At 43.7% G+C, this 16,274-nt stretch overlaps 1 protein-coding gene and 1 long non-coding RNA gene across 2 annotated transcripts in view; one reads left to right on the plus strand and one right to left on the minus strand.

Annotated features, from left to right (window-relative positions):
* LOC128422843 (uncharacterized) overlaps positions 1-16,274 on the plus strand; it is a 48,850-nt gene that overhangs the window by 19,759 nt on the left and 12,817 nt on the right. The window contains exon 2 of the long non-coding RNA XR_008332609.1: positions 8,066-8,153. This is a non-coding gene — a long non-coding RNA (uncharacterized LOC128422843). The remainder of the gene's footprint in view (positions 1-8,065; positions 8,154-16,274) is intronic.
* Positions 596-16,268, minus strand: CYTIP (cytohesin 1 interacting protein). Its single transcript, XM_053407386.1, has 8 exons — positions 15,893-16,268; positions 13,395-13,444; positions 12,030-12,084; positions 10,314-10,416; positions 9,610-9,703; positions 8,075-8,144; positions 5,076-5,142; positions 596-1,885 (listed from the first exon to the last, which is right to left on the minus strand). Exons 1-8 carry the CDS (start codon positions 16,049-16,051, stop codon positions 1,419-1,421), a joined length of 1,065 nt encoding a protein of 354 aa, XP_053263361.1. The 5' UTR covers positions 16,052-16,268; the 3' UTR covers positions 596-1,418.

A 16,274-nucleotide genomic window follows, 5' to 3' on the forward strand; every position in this document is an offset into this window, starting at 1 on the left:
CCTTTTTAAAACCAGCCACTTAGAAATCAGAATCTCAAAACTCCATTTCCCCCCCAATGTGGACCTTGAAAATTTAGTATTTTATTTTCTTAGCATGTTTGAGTTTTTAACCCCTCCTGCCCCCCCCCGACAATTTCTGATGTCCATATCCCAATATTTACCATTTGGTGACCACCTTTCAGTTTGTTTGTTGAAATGCAAATATCAACCACTACATTCTTCAAAACTGATATTCAAATATATACACATGAAATGCAATTTGAACTATATTTACAAGGGGGGGGGCTGTATTAAAGCACTTGGTCTTTTTTTCTTCTGGAACACACACCGTACATCAAAGAACAGGAACAGGCAGTGTAGTTACATCTGAAGGCTATAGCTCTATGAACCCAGTTCATTAATGCTGCCAAATCTTCTTTGCACATACAGTCATACCTCAGGTTGCGAATGTGTTCCGTGCAGGAGGCATGGTCGCAACCTGCAGCGCCGTGTCTGTGCGCATGCGTGATGTGATTCTGTGCATGTGCGTGATGTCATTTTGTGCTTCTGCGCATGCGCGAGCACTGAAACCCGGAAGTAACGCGTTCCAGTTCGCAACCCGAAAACGTGCAAACTGCAGCGTTTGTAACCCGAGGTATGGCTGTACATGCAAGAAATAATTCTAAATATACCTGTATGCTGGTTCACAAGATTGCATCAATTCTCATGCTTATAATAGATTTGCTTTGCTTCTTAAGGCTTCTCAAATCCCAGGAATTGCTGTACTCCTGCAAACCACTACACACACATTCTTCTGGTTCATGGGTTACTTTTTCCATGTGATCAGAAAGGGAGAAGAAAACAAGTGTGGACAGCTGCGAACCCTTAATAACTGTGTGAAGGAAATGTGCTGGTAGAGCCAAACTTGTGAATGGGCCTTTGTTTGATCACCTAGATAAGAAATATGTCCAATTTTATTGTTAGCAGCTAGTAAGACTTGGGAAAGGACCATCATGACACTTAGTTCCTAGCAGTTGCCATGTCTGACCCACAATGTACGAATGTCATTTGAAAACAGCCATCCACCCTACTGCCCTTCACCCCAAAAAGCTCTGTATATATATAATATCAATATGGATGTCTTGAAACTATTTCAGGCAAAAACAAGTCTCTCAGTCTCAAGTGTTCCCTTCACCTCCATTGACTTTTCACTGAATGAAGTGCAGGCACAACGTTAGGGATGGGGAAATCTTTGGCCTTTAGATGTTGTTGGACTCCAGTTCCCATCAGCCTCTGCCAGCATGGCCAATGATCAGGGATGATGGGAATTGTATTTTGTCCCTGACGTAGGACCTGCACTTCTGTCTGAATGGTTTGAAAGCTGCAGGTTGTTGCCCAGATATTCACTGAAGGATGCAGTTCCTAGCCCACTTCAGTTGTCAGACACGACTTTCTTCCTCTTCTACGGCTCGGTAAAGGCCAGGGATGAATTTCAGCAGCCTCTTTCGAACACTTCCCTTCCGGCTTTTCCGCGGGAGAGTCCCAAATATGTTTGAGACGTTGCTTCCATCCCAAGAGGGAGATGCTGACCCACTGCTCGTCACACTGATGCTTCTGTGCCTTCTCAGTGAACTCTTCACAAAGGCAACATCACTGTCCCTTGAGAGGAAGCAGTCGTCTTCTGTGCTCGACTGCCGGCTAAAAGTCCCACTAGCAGGATCCTCTGAATCGTAGGCTTGGTAGAAGCTGTCCTCACTGTCCACAGTCATTGAGCTCAGGCGGCTTAAACAGCTGCTTTCGCTGGGAAATCGGGGTTTGTTTGCCAAGGCTGACCCTGATCCAGCAAAATCACCAAATAAGTTAGATTCTTCCAGTCCCACAAATTCAAGTGGCGAGCACATTTCCCCTAGGAAAGAGACAGAAGGGAACACGCATTACATACCTCAAAACACACAAGCTGGAATAATACACAGTGGTACCTCCGTTTATGAACTTGATTCATTCTGGAGGTCCGTTCTTAACCCGAAACTGTTCTTAACCTGAGGCGCGCTTTTGCTAATGGGGCCTCCTGCCACCACACCACCGGCGTGTGACTTCCACTCGCATCCTGGGGCAAAGTTTGCTACCCGGAACACCTACTTCCAGGTTAGTGGAGCTCGTAACCCAAAGCGTTCATAAGGAGGGCGGTACATAACCCGAAGTTCCACGGTACTAAATGTACTGATCTTGCTGAAATATCATTGGAGCTCTCACTTTGGAATGGGGGAGAAATTACATTCAGTTTTCATTTAAAGGTGATCCTTCCTAATTCACACTCTGAAACAACATGAGAACCAAAACACAGCCATCTTTCAAAATTCACACTTTCCTGAATTTTGCAATGCAGTTTTCCAGCCAAGTAAGGTGTACAAAAATCCATATACTGTGGTAAAGTGTGCATTAGATGCATATATTACTGAAAATGACATACAAAATTGAACTGTTATTATTTGGTGGTGGGGGAAATTGCTTTGCAAAAATGTGTAAGGCAATATTGCATACAGTTATGCAGATTAGGAGAAACGGGACTATAATGCTGATGAATTTCCATTAGGACTTTTTCTTTTTTTAAAAAATTGCAAACTGGTGCAGAAATGTGGAGATATGAAATTAAGGTTGGGGGGGAATGCAAAATTGAATGAAACTGAAATTGACAGACCCACCCATTGCTAGCTCTCAGATGACACGATAAGCGCCCCAGTGGGCGGGGTGTGGGTGTGGGTGTGTTTCACTTCTGCATTCTAACTGGTGCACGTTGTGTGAATGTGAAAGCTGGTGAAGTGTAGTGTGGTAGGTGAGACTGAGCTATGAATTGTATCTGCCATGAACTTATCAGGGAGCCTTAGGCAAGTCTCTCTGTCATCTGCAGAAAGGGGAATAATAATAACTTAACCTTGCAGAGTCGCTGTAAGGATTACAACTAAAAATGCATGGTAAATTCTTTGAGTACTCAAACACGCTATGCTAGGAATGGGGAACCTCGGGTCCAGGGGCCACATGTGGCCCTCCAAGTCTCTCTGGCCTCTCTTGGAACTCTAACCCCTATTCACCCTCCCACCAGATGTCAAAGAGAAGAGCAACTGCCAGATTTTTAGAAGACATCTGAAGGCAGCCCTCTTTAGGGAAGCTTTTAATGTTTTAACAGACTACTGTATTTTAATGCTTTGTTGGAAGCCGCGCAGAGTGGCTGGGGAAACCCAGCCAGATGGGCGGGGTATAAATAATAAATTCTATTCTATTCTATTTTTTCCCTTCTTCACACCCCAAGTGTTTTTGCCTGACTAGAATGTGTCATTGAACTCTGATAATGCCTCTTGCTTGCTTGGGGGGTGTGAGCATGCACAGAGGAACTAGCCAACTCTACAGAGGTGTTCACCCTCATTGCTCTTTCTTGTCCTCCTTTCTTACGTTTATATACCACCTTTTCCTCTCAGGAGCTCTGTGGTTCTCCCCATTTTCTCCTCACAACAACCCTGTGAGGTAGGTTAAGCTGAGAGATTGTGGCTGGCCCAAGGTCACCCATAGCTGAGTGAGGATTCAAACCCTGACCTCTTAGGTCCTAGTCCAACACACCACAGTGGCTCCACATTTGCTCCTGGCCCTGCCAACCTCTGGAAGGTTGCTCAGAAGGGGAATGTTCCTCACCCCTATGCTATACAAATGTTAAATTCTATTTTTTACTTAGCCAGCCTGAGAGCTGGCGTAGTATAATGGTCAGAGCAGCGATGGCAAACTGATGACCCTTCAAATGGTGTGGGACACCAACTCTCATCAGCCCCAGTCAACATGGCCAGTGGTCAGAGATCAGGTGAGCTGTAGTCAAACAGTATCAGGAGGGCCACAGGTTACCAGCCCCTGCACTAAGAGCATCAAATTAAGGCTGGCAAGAATTGGATTAAAATCCCAGCAATGGAGCTCAGTGGCTGGCGCTGGACCTGTCACCATCTCTCTCCCTAACCTACATCACTTAAACTCTTCATTGTTTCCAGGTCTCTGTGGAGGTCCCAGATTTCCTATCTACCTTCAGTTTAGAGATGAGCCTAATTCATGTGACCTTCTATTCTGGGGACAACATTTGATTACAATTGTATCACATACTACAAATAATATTGTGCTTTTATACTGTAATCTGCCCTGTGATCCTCGGATGAAGGGCGGTATAGAAATTAAAGAAATACTGTAATAAGTAAAGGCTGTTTATTAAGACACTGGGGAATTCTGCTTTCTCCGGTGTGGCTCACAGCAGCCTTGAAAAATCAATACAAGTGGATACAAAAATCATGTATGTATATTTAAGGCATTTATAAACTGCCCTTCATAAATAGCTACCCCCCAGGCAGTCTACAATGCAGATTAGAAACAAAATAGCAACAATAAGAAATAAAACGTAAAGGTAAATCAATAAAACAAATACAATTAAAAACAAATTGGCTGGGTCAGCAAGGTGAAAAGCTTCATTTGCAGTGTTTAAAAGGCAATTTCCTAAAAGCAGAAACTTCATGCTAAAGACGACTGTATGCACAATTCAGGCAAATGTTTTAATACCAGCCAGAGGTGTACAGTCAGTGTCATATGGCCACATTCACACCATATATTTAAAGTATTATCATATGAATTTAAACAGTAATAGCTTCCAACGAAGAGTTCTGGGAGCTGTAGCTAGATAAAGGTGCTGAGAGTTGGTATGAGACCTCTATTTCCCTCAGAGCTACAGTTCCCAAAGTGGTTCAACAATCAATTTATCTTCACAGGGAAGTCTGGGAATTGTAGTTCTTGAGAAGGGAGCAGGGGCTGCCTAACAACTCTCAGCACACTTAGCAAACTGCAGCTCCCATAATTCTTTGGGGGAACTGAAGACTTGTCATGGCAATTTATGCTATGGGCGGTGTTCTTCTATACAGCTTCTCCCAAACCTTTTATCTGCAGGAGAGAACAAAGGCAAACCAAAATCTGAAACTCAGGAAACTCATTGACTCACTGGTGTTCACATCATTTTTGCAGAGGAAACTGGGGTGGTTATGCATTCTTATTTTCTATCATAGGAAATTCAGCCTTACCATTGGCAAGGTGGTGTTCTCGTAAGCACAGTGACTGGAACTCCAGCAATTTTTCTTGCAGGGTTTTCTGTAAAAGGCAAGCAGAGATCACTGCAATTTAGGGCACAACATTTTATAAGGTACAGTAGCTTGGTTATACACTCGAGCCCCCTTTGTGATTGTGACAAACGTGTCCAGTGATTTTCTCTGAATTGGTCCAGTTGTGTCTGAGGGATTTGTATTTGTTGTTAAATGCAGTTTAGTGTTTTATCCCTCTTTCTCATGTTGCCTTTTTCCTGTTGTTGTTTTTTAAATCAGCATTTTAACCCCCACCCCCACCCCCAAAGGCATTGGATTCAGTTGGACACTACTTAAAGTGAATGGTGGGGGTTTTTTGGAGGGGAGAGGGAAGGTATAATGCATATCCAAGTTATTGTGGGGGGGGTTATGATGGACTTTGGGTATTCAGATTTCGAAATTTGCTTACTGGTCACACACCTGGGGAGTTGAGAAACTTCCAAGGGAAACATCAGAATCTAAGAGAAATGACCAGGAAATTGGACTAGGTGGGTCTTTGGTCTTATCCAAAAGGATCTCCTTATGTTCTTGTTGGGACACATAATCCCATCTCACTTTCCCCTAGAACAGCTGAGCAGTGACATTCTGTACTGTGTATCATAGATTACTGCAAATGTATGTATTACACTTCCTTTAAACTCCAATCCCTTTCCTTAAATCCCAGTGCGATTCCTAAAGCTTTCCTTCCAAGAGAGAGAGAAAGATCATCATCAGGGAGTTTATCCAAGTTTTGGATAAGTGACAAGACAGCATTCTTCCTAGTTTGCCAGGCTTCATAATAATCAGCCACTGTGCTCTCTCATTAATCAGAGCAATGAAAAAGTTCGGCTCTGCGGTTCAAGCACATTTTGCTAGCTCTTTCTAGGCTGGGTGGCAGGAATCCCTTGCCTTCTTAGCTGCTTTAATCAAGGCGCTTGCTACCATCCCAGGATTTGGTGTCATCTGGAGGTCAAGCACAGGTGGTGGCTTTGGGGTTATGTAAGCAGTTTGGCTGGGCTAGTGGCCTTCCCACGTTTCCTCCTTCGGTTTCAAGATTTTGTACTAGAGTGGAACAGCAGCAGAGTGCAAGGACCTTTCCCTCATATTCTCTGCTGGATATTGGCAGCATGGTTGCGGTGATGATTTATGGGAATTTCACAGCAGCAGCTAACGGCTTAATCAAGATGAAGGCCCCATTGTGCAGCTAAAGAAACCTTTAACCCTGTCCCTGCCAGGATTTCACGCCCAATGAGTAGAAGGGAAGGTGAAATAAGTTTAATTCCGAATCAGGGACAAGAATTCATGACCTCTGTGTTAAGGATAATGGTTTAATTTCCTGAGATGGGAATGTTCAGTTATAAATGCATAGGTGCTTCAAGGGACTAGGAAACCTATGTGATCAGGTCTCCCGTTAAATGCAGAGGAGCCTGAGCATGTACAATGGTATGTGTGCAACTTTCCACTAGGTTCAGACCTTCCACTGAAGGTGTGGGGAGGAGGAGGAGCAGCAAGGTCAGTGGACACAATTCTGCTTTTTCCTTTGGTTGTTCAGTATCTGTGCAACTGAAAATCTGAACAAGGCTACTGTTTCTACTGGGTGTTGTTCCAGCATGAATTAGACAAGGAGTTATGTTGTTAAAAACTCTGCAAAGTGGGGCTTTCCAGTCACCAGGAGCTAGGTGGAATCACATGATGCTTGCTGACTCCCCTCTCCCAATATAAATATTGGGGGGCTGAAATGTACTTTCCTGGCTTAAGCTGCAGGCACAGAGCCCAAGGAAAGCTGAACGGATGCCATTCTGCTTCAGCTGCTGTCTGCACTAAGTCCTTTCCAGCAAGCAGAAAATCTGGCTGCTCATTAATCACATTGCAAAATGAGTCAAAACCGGCAATAGAAGATTTAATAATTTTGCACTCTTTTTATAACTGAAGACATGCAGCAGTACGTTGAGGCCCATTTTCTGTCTTCCTTGTCCCCAAAAAACAGTGTCTAGGGCAAGTGCTCTACTCTTCATTAGGCTAGCATTAGTGTAATAGCCATCAGAGATAGATGGGCTTTCCCCTCTAAGGAACTTTCCTCCTCCTCTCCCCCACCCCCACCTGTTGAGGCTACATTCTTTGGGGAAGGGGGTAATTCGCTGGGAGCAGTGGGCAGGGCTGGAGTAAAAAGTGGGTGGGGCCATTATTTTCCCCTTTCTGTTTCCCTTTCTCCTCCCTCATTCTCATTCTCTCTCTCTCTTCCTCCTCCTCCTCCTCTTCTTCTCCCACCCCCACCCCCAGTTGCCAGGGGAAGGATAGGATCAAAGTACAGTACTGAACTAATCTCAAGCTTCCTCCACCTCCATTTCAGATTTTCCCCAATTCACCCCATGTTTCCCGCCTCCTGTTCTCCCTCTGAGCTTCCCTCACCTGCATTAAATTAGGCTGAGGGCAATTAACATCACCCAACTGCTGGCAACAAATGCAGCTGTTTTAGAACAAGGGTTATATGAGTTCTAAATGCAACTCCAGCTGCTGCCTTTTGGACCAGTTGAAGCTCCTGAGTTATCTTGAAGGACAACCCCATGTAGGCTGCCCCCTCTCACTTTCTCGACTTGAGAACTTAGAACACATGCACCTCCATCTTTCAAGGATTTCATCACTGCCTCCAAACACCTGCCTAGCCCTTCAGCTGGCTCTCCTGATTCAGGTGGGACAGAGAAAAGGCTGGGTAGTTTCCCTGGATGCTGTGATTATAATGTTGCTACTTTGCATGGCAGGTGTTGTTTTGTTGCTCTTATTGATTTGGGAGTATGTATATTGAATTTGCTTTTATGTCCGTTTTATGGTTTGTTATCTGAACTACTCTGAGTTCACTTGTGAAGAAAATCAAAGATATAAGCCCCTAAATAAACAAATGTATCTTCAGGTGGTTTCTGCATAGTTAAAACTGATGCTTTCTATCCTCTATATAGAATCAGTACCTTCAAGAACCGCAGCTTAGTTTCCAGTTCCATCCGCTTCATTATAAAGGACTCATTCACAGTATCTAACCTGCAAACAGTAAGTATTGTTATTATTATTATTTATTACCACTATTAATAAAATTTCATACTGCTAATATGAATGCAAGTTAAAATGTCAGACATGCGTTTCCTGCATTGGACTGTGGCTCCATCTAGTCTTGGCTGTTTCTCCTTTACCAAATATAAGCCATGCTAAAGTTCACAAGGAGAATGGTGATAGCCATCTCCTGTTACTTGCCTCTGGCAAATATGAACGTTTGCAGACATCATTTACGTACTTGATTTTTGAGACAGACAAAATTACTATTGGGACAACAATGTTTTATATTTTGATTTTGTTCTGTGAACCACCCCCACCCCCGAGACCTCTGGGTATAGGGTAGTATATAAATTCAACAAATAAATAAAATAAAATAAAAACAAGCTTAATAACTTCTGGCAGCTCAGGTGGATAAGGAGGCAAACTTGGGCTCATGTCATCACTGATTCTTGCCTAATCCAAGAGAAACGTGTATTACTGGTTAAGAATGTGAAAGGACTTGAAATCCATTTCTGATTAAATGCCATTAAATTGTGCCTGAGTAGTGGGGGCAAAGAGATATTCCAGGGTTGTGGTTGAGAAAGAGAAGGGGGCATAGGAGAAAACAGGTGTACTTTTATTAAGATGAGAAGCCTACATCCCCTCTGAGTTCTGTCCCATTGATATGTCCCAAAGGAACCATAGGGTAACAGACCTTAATTGATTGTCATATGTCAGCCACATTTTAGGCTGTGTTGCAACTATCGGGCAACTCGGGCTCTGAGACTGGCAGGTGCAGCTTACTGTCCCATCACCTTGCTGTCAAGTGACATGAAAGAGGGCCTTCTCTGTAGTGGCACGCAGACTACGATATTCCTTCTTCCTGGAGGTATGGCTGGCCACAATATTGTTGGAATTCTGTTGCCTTGTTAATAAAATGCTTGGTCTCTCAGGCTTTGGAGGGGCTTGCTTAAGCAGTTTTGAATTTTCTTATGTATCTGGATTGTTCTACTGTCCCCACTGTTTTGATTTAAATCTGTTGTCATTTTAATTGTGTTTTATGGTTTGAAGTAATGCTGCTTTATTTAAAATGTTGCAAAGTCCTCTATCATCACAATGCTAAGAGTTGTCCGTAGATTGAATACTGTTTCAGATTCTGGACTTAATGGTTGTACAAACACCACCGTTTTCAGTTAAGCTTAATATATGGTAAGTCAGCTCTGTTGCTGCATTTGGGCTCCTGCTCATTCTGCTGAGTGGGGCCCTGGACCTTTGCCCCAAAGTCCTGCCCTGAGTGCACCATTGGCTTTTGATGGCAAATGCCTGCCTGCCTGCATACTCTCTCTAATGTTCTGAATCCTGGAATGTTCCTTGTGGCCTGTGCCCATTGCTGCCTTGGCCATTTCTCTGCAGCAATAACAAACAATGAGAAACCCCTTTTTGTCTTCCTTGGGGCAGAAGGGCTTTTGATTACCTCAAAAAGTTCCCTGATGACTTGATCAAGTCCACCATTTGCTTATGAGCAAGTCCTTCGATGCTCATTCCGTTGATGTTGGTCAAAATATAACCTGTGATGATTCAAAAATGGATATAATTAGAGACTGTGTATTCATTGTTCCCTCTGTATCCTAAAAAAACAAAAGCAAATGGGAGAAGCAATAAACCAGGAGTGGGAAACCTCAGGCCCAGGGTTTGACTGTGGCTGTCCACACATCCATGTCCAGGCCTCAAGACTCTGTCCAGGCCAGAGGTGCCAACTTGAATAAAATATGGGGGGGGGGGACAGGTAAGCCCTGCCACACATAATCGATCACATGATGCAGTGCATGCACACCATTTGAACGGCAATGCCCATCAACTTTGGGGGGGGTAAAGACCCCTCTGCCCCTAGAGGTTGGCTCCTATGGTCCAGGCCAGTCTGCTCACTCTGTGCCGTCTTGTAGTGATTTTATCTGACTAGAATGTATCCTTGAATTCTGGTGCCTCTTACTTACCTGCATGGCGAGAGGGGGGGTGTCTGTGGTGTCTGTGTCTATGTCCACACACACACACACTACTGGTGTGTGGCCCCTGGAAAGTTGCCTGTGAGGAAGTGTGGTCCTCAAGCTGAATATTTTCCCCATCCCTGCAGTGAACTTTGTTTGGGTGAACTTTAGGGTAGGGGAAAAGGCTAGTTACCACTTTGGAGTCCGGCAAGAGAGGCGGGGCTTCCTTCTTTAACTTTGCAGATGTACGTGCAAGTTTCCAAGGAGTGGCTGATGTGGCGCTGCAATCGAAGGGTCTGTGAACAGAAACACAGCGTTGGGAACAGGAAAAGGTTTATCTTGTGGCTTGAAACTGGCTTACGTACCCATCAAACTGCATCCTCCCACCCAGTCACTCTCCCACGCAACACTGAAACAAATGCTTCCTCTTTCTAAAAGATAAGTAGTAGAGGGGAGGAACTAACAGGAACAAACATTGTTCCCACCCAACAACAAGGCTGTCCTTCTCCTTCCCAGACATTTAAAGAAGATCAGGAAGAAATTGCTCATATGGCACCACAAAAGAAAGTATGTGTCCAAGGCCCTGGTGTGTTACACAACTGTAAGACAGTCTGACAATAGGTGTGTATAATAATTCATTAAGCACCCAGCAGGGGGACAATTTTTTTATTATTATCATTATTTATTAAATTTGTGTATCACCCTATACCTGTAGATCTCAGGGTGGTTCACAACATAAAATTACAATATCAAGGATCTGGTCAGAGGCAAAGCAATGTTTCTTAGGTCTCCTGCCTGGGCATAGCTATTGGCTACAACTAACAAAATGAAGGGAATGTGAGGCAAAACTAAAGTAACTGTTTTGGCCCTTATCAGGTCCTGTCAAAATGACTAAACAGCGTCCCCTCCCAAGGTTAGCTCAAGGCATTTTGCTGCCTGAGGCAGAGCAGCAAATGCTGCTGACACGGCCAACCAAGTGGTTTTGGCACCTTGAGCAGGAAATCTCACAAGCATCTCTGCCCCTCCCTGGCAATAAAAATAGAACAGAAACAATTTGCTGTCCTTTCATGACACCCCACACCAGCTGCCTGACACGCCTAATGGCAGGGCTGGCCCTGCAACACCACCTCCCCGCTCCAATGGTTAAATGCCCACAACAGATATTCCTCACAATATAGCACTGGAAAAGGAAGTGAGGGGAAAGGAAGAAGAGGAACTCAGACACCTCAGGGGCCTCTTTCATTCGTCTCTGAGGCATTCAGTGCTGTGAGATCTTCTGAGCTCTCACAGAAAGCCCAATCCACCTCTTTATGCATGGTAAATAGCTGTTGTTGCTGTAACAGTTATATTCCAAGTTTCTTCCAATGGGGGTCAAGGTGGTGCACATGGTTCTTCACTGCCCCCATTTTATCCTCAACAACAACCCAGTGAGGTAGACTGAGTAGAGTAGCCTTCTAACTTTCAACCCTTCTCTTCCAGGTCCTAATTCAGCACTCTAACCAGTAGGCCACACTGGGTCTTTCATAGTTATGAAATGTTGGCTTAGCATGGAATAAAGACCTCCCCATTCCAGTCAACATGGGGTAACAACCACGAGGAGCAGTTTAGCACCCCATGAAACATTCTCTTTCTAACGGTTGTGAAGAAGCACTTCTGTTTTGTTATCCTCTAAGCGGGATACATGGTTCTCCCCATTATATCCTCACAACAATTTTGTGTTAGGTTAGGTTGAGGAAAAAGCCAGGGCCAGCTCCAGGTTTGAGAGAGCCAAGTATCCCGTAGTGTACACACACACACCTGCTTACATGGATGAGTGTGCTTGGGCTAACCTGATAATGGCAACAGCACTCCAGAATGGTTTGAGAGCTCTCATTTTAATTTCCCTGCATTCATAGTGTTAAAGGCTCACCTGAATTTCAAATCCAAACGTTTCATTATCATCTTTGAAGATTTTAACTGACTTTCTGCAGAGAGAGAGAGATACACAGATACACACAAAGTCAATAACCCATTGGAAGGAAATAACGTGTTTAAGGCTTAATTTAGAATAAATGTACTGTTCATCATAAGCATCAGTAGTTCTTAACAAGTACTGTGCAATGAAAAATCTAAAATCCCCCCACATCTCCAAAGATCACATGGAGAGGATTATTTACAGGACGTATTGTGCACATCACCATTCCATCATCACCAATTGTACACATCACCAATCCATCATTCTCACTGTGAGAATGTGGATTGACTGGATGTGTGCAAAGCTGAGCATACAAGGAAGCAATCATGTCATTGTCTCTCATCTCCTGCAGCCAAGGATACTTGAGGAATTCATCCTCTGACCAGATCTGCACATCCCAGACTTAACAAGCAAAACTGTAAACAGTTATGCTTCAGATTTCACACTTCCCTGAATTCTGCGATGCAATTTTCAGCTTCAAGAAAGATGAAATACTGAAATGCATATAATTTTTTTAGGAGAAAATACCTTTTTAAAGGGGGGAAATACATTCAAAAACACAAATTTTCATGCAGATTTGATTATTTTTTTAAAGTAGCAGAAGTGGGCATGAATGGACTTCTGCATAAACACATCTGAGAGTGACATGGATGAGAAATAGACTCATCCATTCATCCTTCCTCCCACATCCCAGCTTACCTCCATGTTTTCCAGCATGGCATCATTTCAACCCACTTTTGAGTTCTGTGCTGGGCATATAGTGAAATGACCGCCTAATTGCTTCACCCTTCACAATACTATATGCATGAATCCTTTCTGTCCCTATATTTGGCTTTCCATTTTGGTTGTGTGGTCTGGGCCACTGAATGAAAGGAACGCATCACATATAAAGTGATGCCCCACTTCCTCTGCACTCTGGCCTTCTGTCTACCCAATTGGTAGCACAGGGGAAATGACCAGCCATGCACTGGAGAAATTATTTCAAATCCATTCCCAATATCATCGTCGTCGTCAAAGTATATACCACCTTTCATTTCAAGTAGAAATACGAAGGTGGTTAACTCCCTAATGATACTCTGCCACACTGCAATATGTAATGGTGGTTGCATTAGCTTCTGGGTTTAGGGATGGGCTGTGGGTATGCATTGCTCAGTCTTTCCACAACTCTCCAGCCCACAGATTTCATTGTAGTTATTTGTTTTTTCACACTTTCATCTTCCTTTTTCAGTATCTGCCTTGGGCCTCCACACACAATTTTCACATTTTTAGTAGCAATGTAATGAACTAATATTTAGAGAGAGAAAGCAATGCCTTTATTACCTTCGAGGGCCAACAGAGTCACCTGAAGAGATTGTCCTACTTAAAGCAAGCTGGAAGGAGAAGACAGAAGGGAGGGCGTTGCATTAGAAATTCATTTGTGTCTAGAAAACAAAATGCTAGATGAAAGCTTTACATATGCAAAGCTGCCAATGAGAATTACGATCATATAAGCTCCACCTGGTCCAGGGTCCTTTGGACAGGGCCAAGCAGGTGACTCCGAAAGTTCAAATTCAGGGCATGATGAAGACAGTTACACCCTCTTGATTTCCCCCAGCTTAGGAACACACAAACGTTAAAAATGGCCCTCCTGGATCAAAGGCCCATCTGCATTCTAAACCCTACAGTGGTCAACCAGCTATTTCCAGGAATCCCTCAAGTGGGGCAAAAAGGAAATATCCCTTCTCTCCTGGTTTCTCACCAGCAGGTGGTGTTGGGTGGCATCCTGACTCTGGTTCAAGCACATATCATGGCTACTAGCTGTTGATAAAGGCATCTCTCCAAAGAGTGCTGGTCCTACCATTAGGCAGAGTGAAGCTGCTGCCCCAGACAACTGATTTTGGATGTCATAAAAGTGAATAAATGGTAAGTCGTGGGTTGCCTTTCAGTTGTGACTCTTCACTAACAGAAGTGGTTGTGCTTGCTCAAGGCAGGGCACTGGATTTTCAAAGAGTCCTCCTACCCAGTACAGCTCTTCCTTTTTTGCAGTATCTGCTTCTGAAGAATAGCGGACCCTCTGAAACAGAATGGGGTATGCCATAGAGGGTGCTATTGGTAGAAGGAATCAAGGGAAAATGGGGTGTCTCATCTTGTGCTAGTGAAAGTGCATCGCTAGGGCAAAGGCACCATTTGATACAACAACAACAACAACAACGCGTTTACTTCCAGGGAAGGGGGAAAGGAGCTTATGGGATTTTCTTCCTCAGGTGCCAAAATAACTTGACTGGCTTTGGGTACTGTGCCAAAATACCTAGGGCCAGCCCTGACTCAGAGGCACCAACAACCCAGTCATCACCATTGCCTGAAGTTAAACGATTTACACTTGAGAGAACAAATTTCAGCTCCCAAAAGTGGAAAGCAAGAGCCTCTCTTGATTAAAAATATAAAATATAATATAAAATATAAAATATTTTTAATATAAATTTAATATAAATTTATAAATATAATATAATATAATATAATATAATATAATATAATATATAAATATAATATAAATTTAAAATATAAAATATAAATATAATATAAAATATAAAAATGTCAACTGAGAGCAGTCCCAGGTATGGCACATCTTAGTCAATTTAGCAAGCAGCCAAGGAACTTATTGACAGAGGTGGCTTGAATGGTGAATTGATCTTGGGCCCAAAGCCCACGCCTATGGTTTCTTTCAAGATTTACCCACAGCACAAGCAAGCACTTCAGACCATGCCTGGCCACAATCCCTTAGAATCAACTGGGATTGCCTGTGCCAATCCTAGTCCCTGCTTCTGTGCCCAGGGCCTGAGGAGAAACACCACATGGCAGCCTCCTTTCCAAGTCACCCTCCTTTCCTGATATTAGTACTCAAGTTGTTTTGGCATCCGAGGAAGAAAATCTTACAAGCACCTCTCCCACAGAGTAGAATTAAAAAGATAACCCTTTGTTTCCCAGTCGCAAAGCTCCAAATCAGCTGGCTGAGCATCTGAGGCAGCTGCCTCCCGCTGCCTAATGGGCAGACCAGCCCTAAAACAGTAGCCTAAGACATGGAAATTGAACAGGTGTAGATTTCTGCGGCATAGAGAAATGGTGGGAAAGCCTCACCTGCTAAATTTCTGTGGTTCAGGTGAATAATATAGGCCAGCATCTAGGACTGTTAAAAGATTGCAACTCTAAAAGCAATAGACCAGGCACCCCCAAACTCAGCCCTCCAGCTGTTTTGGGACTACAACTCCCATCATCCCTAGCTAACAGGACCAGTGGTCAGGGATGATGGGGATTGTAGTCCCAAAACAGCTGGAGAGCCGAGTTTGGAGATGCCTGTAATAGACAGTTCAGGGCTGGCCCAAGACATTTTGGCACCTGAGGCAAACCACAAAATGGTGCTCTCCTCACCACCAGGGAAGAAGGGGTGAATGAAGGTCTACATCAGGAACGGGGCAGGGGTAATAAAGATCACACCTTGCCTCATGTGTGGACCAGCCCTGAATCTACCCAACAAGTCGTCTGCATGGTTATTTCCCATTAGCCCAACTTGGAAATGAATGAACAAGAGCAGCAACAGAAATATGAAGCATAAGAAAGACATATCCCAAAAAATTATGTGGTGTGCTGAAGGCAACCCTCTTTATCTTTGATACCTCTGATAGATATATTTCCCACCCCATTCTCTTGACTGTAACTTGGTTTAACTGGTTTTAAAACTCTTTTGAACACTTATCTGCTTTTAACACTCTTTTTAAATTGTTGTAACCCACCCTCATGGTGAAATCCGGATTAGAAATAATAATAATAATAATGAAACATACCTGCTTGTAGTCCCTAGACAACATGTCTATTGAATTTGTGAATGCCTGGCTTCTTTTGTTGTCCAGTGGTGGGTTACCTACTGGGTCCAAGTATGGGGTGTAAACTGAGCCCACACAGTTGGCGTTGCGGTTCTGCTGAATGAGCCTCTTTAAGGACATCTTGAATTCAACTGGAAGTCATTCACAGGCTAGCATTGCTTAAGGAACCTTGCGCGACTGAGGAAGGAAGCAAACTAAAAACATAACCTCAGTTGTGAGCAAAAGTAGCAAACGCACGAACGGGGTGGGGGGGGAGAGGAGGACAAGGCCATGTGACTTGTGGTTTAGGTGCAGTTTACATAAATCTCTTCTCACAGATCAGTCAGTGTTACTCAATGTTTCT

The sequence above is a fragment of the Podarcis raffonei genome, chromosome 1 (assembly GCF_027172205.1).
Source record: "Podarcis raffonei isolate rPodRaf1 chromosome 1, rPodRaf1.pri, whole genome shotgun sequence".
NCBI classification, from domain to species: Eukaryota; Metazoa; Chordata; class Lepidosauria; order Squamata; family Lacertidae; genus Podarcis; species Podarcis raffonei.